The 8409-nt window shown below is 54.4% G+C and overlaps 1 protein-coding gene across 2 annotated transcripts; it reads right to left on the reverse strand.

The window, feature by feature from the left end:
• Nucleotides 1-105: 105 nt before the first annotated feature.
• On the reverse strand, nucleotides 106-8409 carry PPM1M (protein phosphatase, Mg2+/Mn2+ dependent 1M). 2 transcript variants are annotated; one of them, XM_038148921.1, is made up of 10 exons: nucleotides 8053-8409; nucleotides 6976-7099; nucleotides 6106-6360; nucleotides 5533-5645; nucleotides 4479-4563; nucleotides 4081-4199; nucleotides 3615-3678; nucleotides 2623-2730; nucleotides 2272-2420; nucleotides 106-2004 (listed from the first exon to the last, which is right to left on the reverse strand). In XM_038148921.1, the coding sequence occupies exons 1-10, from the start codon at nucleotides 8262-8264 to the stop codon at nucleotides 1860-1862; spliced, it is 1374 nt and encodes a 457-aa protein (XP_038004849.1). In that variant the 5' UTR covers nucleotides 8265-8409; the 3' UTR covers nucleotides 106-1859. The 2 variants fall into 2 exon arrangements, with proteins under 2 accessions (XP_038004849.1, XP_038004850.1); XM_038148922.1 differs by lacking the exon at nucleotides 2623-2730.

An 8409-nucleotide genomic window follows, 5' to 3' on the forward strand; every position in this document is an offset into this window, starting at 1 on the left:
AACTTGCTGGTTTCTTAGAGGGGGAATGTTAAACTCATCCAATTTTTAAAATCTCTCTTCGTTTTGGAGAGTCAGAAATTCTGTAGTGGAAATTAGGGTTCTTTGAAGTTACCCCTCCATAAATTGCCCACTTTAAGAGGGTTTTTTTTGCCTATGAATGTATCAGGATAGGGAAGCCTTGTGACAGTCACTTATGGAGCTATGGTGCCCTAGGTAAACAGGTGTTCACAGCAGCCTGTGGTCTGGATGGAAGAGCCGAACTCTTTCTCAGCAAGGTGAGAAAATAACTTCCTGAATTTGGGTGACAGGAATCTTGGGTAATTACAGCTAATGCATATAAGTGTGTTACAGCTACGGAAGGGAGGACAGCAGCCAGGAGCATTACCGTGGGTGAATCCTCATGTGCATTGTTTTCAGGTCAAAGTTAAGAGGATGGAGGGAAAGTGAAGCTGGAGAGAAATGGTTTTTATTCTAACCCTTGCTTAAACCATGAGCAGATAACTAAGAAGGCTGCCCCATTCCTGGGGGAGTTTCCTCCCACTGCTGGAAATAATCTTTCAACACCAAGCCCTTGCAGCACTTCTGGTAAGGGGATGCTTCTGGTGACAAGCAAAGACAAATTAAAAGCAAAAACTCCCCAGTGATTTTCTGAGGCTGTTTTCCTCCAGCCCAGATCTGTGTAAAACCCTCAGCAGGAATAACACCCCACAGTAAGATGCATGGGAAAAAAAAAAAGTACTTTTATTTGGACTTTCATCCTTGTGGAAATTAAACACACACTGGGGTTTGGCTGCTTCTCTAGAGAATCCTGGAACCTGTGTAATGAATAATGAAAACCAAAGTGGGGACTTGGGGAGATGGGAAGCTTGTCCAGACCTGAATTTTCCTGGCTAATAAACAGGTTGGGAAGCAGATCCTCAGAGTTTAGGACAACTCTGGCGTGTCTGCTGCAGTGTTTCTGCTGGAATAGGTGCGTGAAATTCAGCACTGCAGACAAATTGCAACAAACCGGTTTTATTTTACACGGAGCTCTTCTACTGAATCAGCTGATGCACTGAACACCTTGGTTCTCATCAGTGCTGCCGCTACAAAACCTGCTTTGCTATCAGAAATAACCTGAATAGAGAAAGCGTCAGCAAGTGTGGATTAAGATTTGTTAGAAATCTGTACACTGTGTTACTAACACACTTCAGTGTTCTTAAATAAGGCACATATCTTCGCACAGGAGGCTTCTGTACATCAGGGTGAAGCTTCACCTGGCTACATCCTCTGGGTTTGAGGTGCTGCCTACAAATGGCAACTGTCTCGAGAGCTCTGGGCTACTGCTCCAGCATTCCCATGCCACAGGCACAGCTGTGCCCAGTGCTGTCTTGGCAGCAGCTCCCAGGTTTTCAGCACATCTCACATTACAGCAAATGGATACAAGAGATGCTTTAGCTTATGCATCCAGTTCAGCTTAGTTCAAGTCTGATTAAAAGCCAGCTCTTCAGACCGGCTGGATCTCAATTGATCCTTATTGTTCAATATTAAAAAGGGAGAGGGATCAGTAGAAATATGGATCTGAGTGTCACTGTACCTCAAAGATCTTAGGAAAAGTGCCCTTTGGTTTGCATGGCCCCCTTTGCAGGTTCTCCTTGGTCCAGCAATGAGAAAGGGGAGTGATTTGTTCCCCACTGTGCTTCTCTTGCATGTTGTTAAGGAGCTAATCTTGTTCATCCTGTGCCAAGTGCTGGCTGTGCATTTCACGTTCCACTGCAAATGGTTTTGCTGGAAGAGCAGCAGAAGTCCCTCAGTCTCAGGCTGATGCTGAATGGCATCACAGAAAGGGGACACGGAGATGCTGCTTGTCATCCTGACAGTCAGTCCTCTTCCCTGTTGTGTAGTGGGATGACAAATACAGAGATGTCATCGTAGGATGCCTCGTGGCTGTCATCCAGCATCCACTGGTGGCCTCTCTTCTTTCTCCTTGCCCTGCATACCAAACACTTGGCCAGTTCTGAAAACCTGTGGGCAGAAAAATGCAAGGGCTAATATAGCAACTATTCCCCTTAAGTACAACGTTGAGATGTGGCTTTATGTTGTCAAAATTGGTTTTTAAAGACATCAGCTTTGTAATTGTTACTTTGGGATGGGAACAGATTAGTAGGCAGTTTCCAAAGTCTCAGAAAAGAGTGGTCATGCCAGAGCTGACCTGGAAGCAGTGGGATCTCAGCCTGCTTTAGGTCTGACCAGGTTCTTTGGAAGGGAAAACAAAGGCAAAGCTGGTATTACCTTTGAGGGTCTGTCCTGTTTTCTGCAAGGAAGCTCCTGACCACATGGGCCACCTCGTCGTTGCACAGAACATCCCAAAGGCCGTCAGTTGCCATGATGAGGACATCGTCTTCCTTAATGTCATGCAGAGCAAAGTCAAACACATTTACCTGGAAAGCAGAGGAGTAAATCTGTGACAATTCCTGCAAGGTAACAGAGGGGTCAGGGAGATGAGACTTCCCCTAAGAGATGACACGCTGGGACCAGGGTGCTTGGAGAAATGCTAAGACCTGCCAAGTCTTTAAAAGGTGCATCCTTCAGAGGAGCCGCTTGTTTAATTCCACTCTACAATTCCCATGTGCTGTGACTGACCTTAGGAATGCAGGAGAGGAAGGGTTTGACTTCAATGTTGGTGTCGATGACCTTGAGCTGATGATCCCCCAGGCCTCGAGAGACGGCCAGAGTGCCCAGCAGGCGAGCCTGGCCCCAAACAAAGCAAAACAGGATTGAAACGTCAGTGTGGGGCTTTTCAAGGCTGATGTGTGGTTTGTCCTGACTGATCTAGGTGTTGCTTTAGGACCTTTCTCGAGCAAGCATCACCCAGAACAGTGTCTGGAGACTTTGGAGATGGAGGAATGGTCAGAAGCAATGGCCTAATGGGAGTGTGGAAACAGCCTGACTGTGAATGGCTCCATGTGGCCCATGGTGCGCTCTGCAGTTAGTACATGTGCTCTGGGTAATGCTACAGACCTCAGGAGTCTGCTGGCAGACCTCAGGAGTCATGGTGGCATCTGCTCTTGGTTTGAGGTGGCAAGAAAGACAGTTGGGTTGTTTTGGGGGTGTCTGTCCGGGCAAAGGAGGTTCTGCACTGACTCAGTAAAGGGGGTGGCACAGGGGTTGTAGTGCTGGGGGAGGTGATGGGACTTGCTGCTCACCCCCAGCAGGCAGATGCTGGATGGGAGCAGTCACTGCTTCTCCCTACCTCCTCCTTCCCTCTCCAGGCTCATTTCTCAGCCTTTCCTCAAGGAGGACAGTTTGTGGGAAAGGCACTGGAGCTAAAGGACACAGTCCCAAGTGGGAGCTGATGAAGTTCTCATCTGAATCGAGTTCTTGTGTGCAAGCCCTCAGGGCTGCTCTCTGCTCTGCTGTACTCTGGAGGAGGGAGCTCCAGAGGGCTCTGGTTACACCAGCCAGGCAGCAAAGGAAGCTGCTGTATCCAGGCTGTGGGACTGTGCTGTGCTGGAGAACACCAGAGCTCCAGGTCTGCTCTAGTGCCCCAGAGTGTGACGTGAGTGACAGGGACACTGAGGACCCCCAGAAGTCTCCCTGCCTTTGCCTCCCCTGTGTGTAAAGCATTAAGCTACCTGCTTCCCGTGACCATGGACAAGAGGATACTTGAGGTCAGCTTTCTCCACCGTCTTGTACCCCCTGGAACAGAGAATTCACTGTTGATTTGGGATTTGTCTGACTTGATGGTACAACCCAGCCAGAGCATTTTGACTCTGATTGACACTTGTGGTGTCCCCATGCACAGGCAGCTCACTGAGGATGGGGCAAGGTGATCCTCACTCTCCCCTTCCTCCCCAGCTTGTACCTGCACCGGCTTGGAACTGCCTGCACCAGCCCCATGCCCATGGATGCCAGAAGGACCATCCTGTTTTCTAACCACCCTGCCAGGGCCATCATGGTCCTTTGGAGGGAGCTGCTCGCAGCATCCTTCCCTACCATTGTGCTGCTGCTCTCCCTAGCAGGATGTGCCCTTTCTCCTTCACTTCCCACGGGCGAGGCTGCCCTGTGCTGCAGCCTTGCCCTCGGGCAGAAGGGACTCACCAGCCCTCCATGAAGTAATCCCGGTACAGGACTTTGTGGCCCACATCATCTCCCTTCAACCTCCGTGGGAACTCGAAGCGGGTGAATTCACCATCCAGGAGCTTGGGGAAAAGGAAAGCCTGGAGGAGAGAATGGAGGGGTGAGCATGGACAGGTTCTGCTTCTGCCTCAGGACTGGCACTCCCAGCAGCAGAATGGAGACCAGAACTGGGAAAGCACGTTCCAATGAGGACATGAACATCTCCCATACTAAAGACTGTTCTACCTCAGCCCTCCCTGGCTAGTTCCAGCTGACATTATGGCCTTCAAGGAATGCTGGAGGTCTCTGGCCACGAGCCCTCTCTGGCCCAGTGGGATGCTTGCAGCTGGATTGTCTGATGTGTGGAAGGAGTCACTCACCAAGTGCTGAATTCGCTGCCTCTCTGACTCAGGGGTGAACTCGCTGCTCATGGGCACAATGCTGTCCTTCAGGACAAGAATTGCCCTACAAGGGGAAGAGGCAAAGCTCAGCTGTGCCAGAGAATTGCTGTGCACCCAAAACTTTTAAAAAATGCCACTGCATTCCAAATAACTCCATTGCAATTGCACGGTTGCAACAGAGAACTGTGCTTGCCTGGTTTGACAGTGGTTGAGCCCACTGTTAGAGGAATGGGGCCACAGTCAGGTGAGGGAAATCACCCTTCACTTTGAAACACCTGCCAGGCTGAGTGTGCTGCTGCATTACCACCCCAAGGCTGTGTTTGGGCAGCTTTAGTCCCTTGAAATCCCCAAACTTTTCCAGAAGGCATGGGAGCACCTTTCTTCCAACAGGTCCCGTGCCAGGCAGGAGGGGGATGGCGGGGCTGCACATTTACTGTCTGTAGGATTAAACCAGAGCTGTGGTTTAACCTGGCAGCTAAACACCACACAGCCACTCACTCACTCCCCCACACCCAGTGGGATGGGGCGGGTAACTGGGAAAAAGGAAAGTAAAATCTGTGAGTTGAGAGAAAGAAAGTTTATTAGGACAGGAATGGAGGGAAAATAATAAGAAGAAAATAATTAGAATGTAGAAAACAACTGATGCACAGTGCAGTTGCTCATCACCTTCTGACTGATGCCCAGACACCTCCCCAGCAGTGGCCCCAGGCCACCTTTCCCCTCAGTTCAGACACTGAGCATGGTGCCATGTGGTGTGGAACATCCCTTGGGTCCCTTGGGGTCAGCTGTCCTAGCTGTGTCCCCTCCCAGCTTCTTGTGCCCCCAAACCTCCTTGCTGGTGAGGTGAGAAGCTGAAAAGTGTCTGACTCTGAGCAGCTGCTGAGCAGTGCTCGCACAACTCAAACATCAGTGGCTGTTCAGCAGTGTTCTCTAGAACTCTGTCCCAGCTGAAACCAGGACAGTAAGATGCTGGAAACCTTGCTTAACTCCCAGCTCTCAGGCCCAGCAAGTTCTCCCTTTTATTATGACTCACCTGCTGTCCCCAGCATTGGCCACATAGAGCTTTCCCTGGAAATAAAGGGCAGCCAGAGCAGTGCAACCTCCTGTCTGGTTCGTAGCTTCCATCTCCTGGCCAATGACTTCATCCTGTTGGTTTCAACAAGTTTGGAGACTGGCGTGATCTGGGCTGCTGCTTTCTACACACTGTCCCATCCCTCCCAGCAGAAACCCAGAACCAAAACTGACTGTGGATGGGCCACAGGAAACCAGCAAAGGAACAGGCAATGCTGCTGCTGTACAGCCTACACAGCTGCTGCTCCTGGACTATGGATGCTTTAGGAGGGTGATGGGGAGAGCTCAGACTTGTACTAATATGACCACAGCCAGCTGCCTGCCCTACAGAATGGTTCAGAGCTACTGCAGCTTTGCTCTGGGTCAGCACTGCCAACACACAACTCTGACACGGGCCTTGGGGTCTGACCCAGCGTGATCTCAGCACATTTAAAGGTCTGGCCCAATGTTCCAGCCTAACTCAGCAGCAGAACTGCAGGCCCTGCTCTTCAGGCTCCTGGGCCAGCAGGACTGGTGCCCTGCATGGGGTACTCACACATTCCTGAAAGGCATTCTCCAGGGCTCCCACCACCAAGTCTGCTGCATGGATGTGCTTCTCCTCCACGAACTGGGGGTCACTGTCACAAACACAGCGCCCGCTGAGGTGCATGGGGGGCCGGGCCTCGGTGATGCCTCCCACAATCTCCTCCAGCTTCTGCTTGATGCAGTAGTGCAAATAGTTGGAGGCGATGATGGCAGCGTCTGGGCCACCGTGGCCATCAAACAGCGCCCAGTAGTGACCAGTCAGAAACTGCCGTGAGGAAGAGGCACAAGACAGGGGCTGAAGAGGTTGTACAGATGGCAGGCTCAGAGCCAGGATGCCACTCTATGTGTTTTGCCTGACTTTTCCACCCCAGCTTCCCTTCCCTGCCACCGGTAGATCTCCTCAAACTCCAGTGATAGCCACGTGCTGCTCTGCCCAACCCATCATCTGAGCTCTGAGCATCTGGATTTGCACCACACCCCCTCATGGGCTGTATTTGGGGAGATGGGGTCATTTCACAAGAAGTGCAGCAGAGCCTGGTGAGAGCATCCTGTGTGCCCAGCTCACACTGCTGCCCAAGTGATGGCAAGACACACTGGCCCTTGAAAGCACAGGGAGGACAGGAAAGGTGAGGGCACCAAGGGCTTGGATGACCTCAAATGCCGCAAGTCATGGGCCACAGAAGTAGAAATGGCATTTAGAGGCAGAGCTACGTATTTGCCAGCCACAGGGTACACAGGTCCCCTAAATACATCCAAGGAAGGGTTTCAGCACGTGGGCATGTAGGACTGATGGAGCAATCCCGTGTTTCCTGAGCCTGCACCCTTGGGTGGCAGCAAGAGGCTGGCAGCAGGGTGAGCACAGCCTGCCTGGGGACAATACCTGTGTGGAGCACAGGATCAGCCATTCCTCATCCTCCTCCAGGCCTGGCTCTCTCCTCCGGACAGAGATCTGACAGCAGGCTGCCTGGTCCTCATTGAACTCTGACTTCTCAGCATTGATAACCCTGCAAACACTCCAGGTAAGGTGTGGGGACACACTGCACCTCTCCTGCTCCCAGCCAGCTGTGCTGGCTGCACTGCAGCCCCTGCAAACAGCTGCACCTTGCCCCTCCTTTCCAGCCCCAGGCTCCCTGCTCCCTTTTCAAACTCGAGGATCTCTTTGCTGATGACTGAAATAGAAAGTCATTTATGTGCAGCAGGGAAAAGCCCAGCTGGGGACACAGAGACCCGCACCCTGGCCTCAGGCAGCCCTCGTCAGCAGCCCACACCGTGCCATTTCCTGGTTGACACAGGGCATTGCAGAACCACCACCCCTGCTTTTCCTTCCAGCCTTGGTAATGTTTGTCCCTGGATGGGAGTGGGCTCTCCTTGCATTTCACGCTGTGCCATCCCAACACCGTGGGGTCACGACGTGGTCTGGCCAGGACGTGGGGACAGCTCCTGCCTGGAGTTCTGCCCGATCCATCCCCTCTGCCATTTAAAACAGCAAACCAAGGGATTTCTAAAATCGCGGTCATCCCCTTCCTTCGTTTTAAAGACACTTTGCCAAGAGCGGTGCTGCTCTCGGGGCTGCCCCGGCCCCCTGTCACAGCGCTGGGGCCGGCACTGCGGCTGGCAGGGGGTGGCCAGGGGTGTCCCCGCCGGCCCGGCAGGAACGGAGGATTCGCCGCCACGCCAAAGCTCCTCTGGGGCAGAAAGCCGCTCTCTCCTCGCCCGCAGATGCTGCAGGAGGGCGAGCTGCGCCGGCGGGCGGCCGCTCCGGGCAGGGGCGGCCGCAGCCGAGGGGCGCAGCGAGGGCAGCTGGGGAGCGACCGCCCCGGGCACCCCGCCAGGAGTCCCCTAAGCCTCCCCCGCACCCTCCACAGCCCTAAAACCGCACCGTGCCCCGGTATCGGCACCCGGCAGCGCCCCTCGCCCCGCCCGGAGCCCCTCCCGAGCGGCCCCGCCGCTCACTCACTCGGCGTATCCCGCGCCCCAGGGCAGCGGCCGCTCGGGCGCCGCGCCCCGCACGGCCCGCCCGCCCCGCGGCGCCTCCTCGCCGCCGGGCACGAACTTGGGCCGGCGGTAGCGCAGGGCGGGGGGCGGAGGGCCCGGGCCCGGTGCCGGGGCTCCGCCGGGGCGCTCCGCGGGGCCGCCCCGCCGCCAGCGCCGCAGCCACTCGCCCGACATGGCGGGGCAGGTGCGGCTCCTCCCGGCCCGGCCGCGGTCCCGCCCCGGGGCGGCGCGGAGCGGAGCGGCCCCGCGCTCCGGAACGGGCGGTGCTGCCTGCCCAGCCGTTTCCTGCCCGGGACGCGGCGGAGCGGAGCCGAGCGGA

The sequence above is a fragment of the Motacilla alba genome, chromosome 12, assembly GCF_015832195.1.
Source record: "Motacilla alba alba isolate MOTALB_02 chromosome 12, Motacilla_alba_V1.0_pri, whole genome shotgun sequence".
In the NCBI taxonomy this organism is placed as follows: Eukaryota; Metazoa; Chordata; class Aves; order Passeriformes; family Motacillidae; genus Motacilla; species Motacilla alba.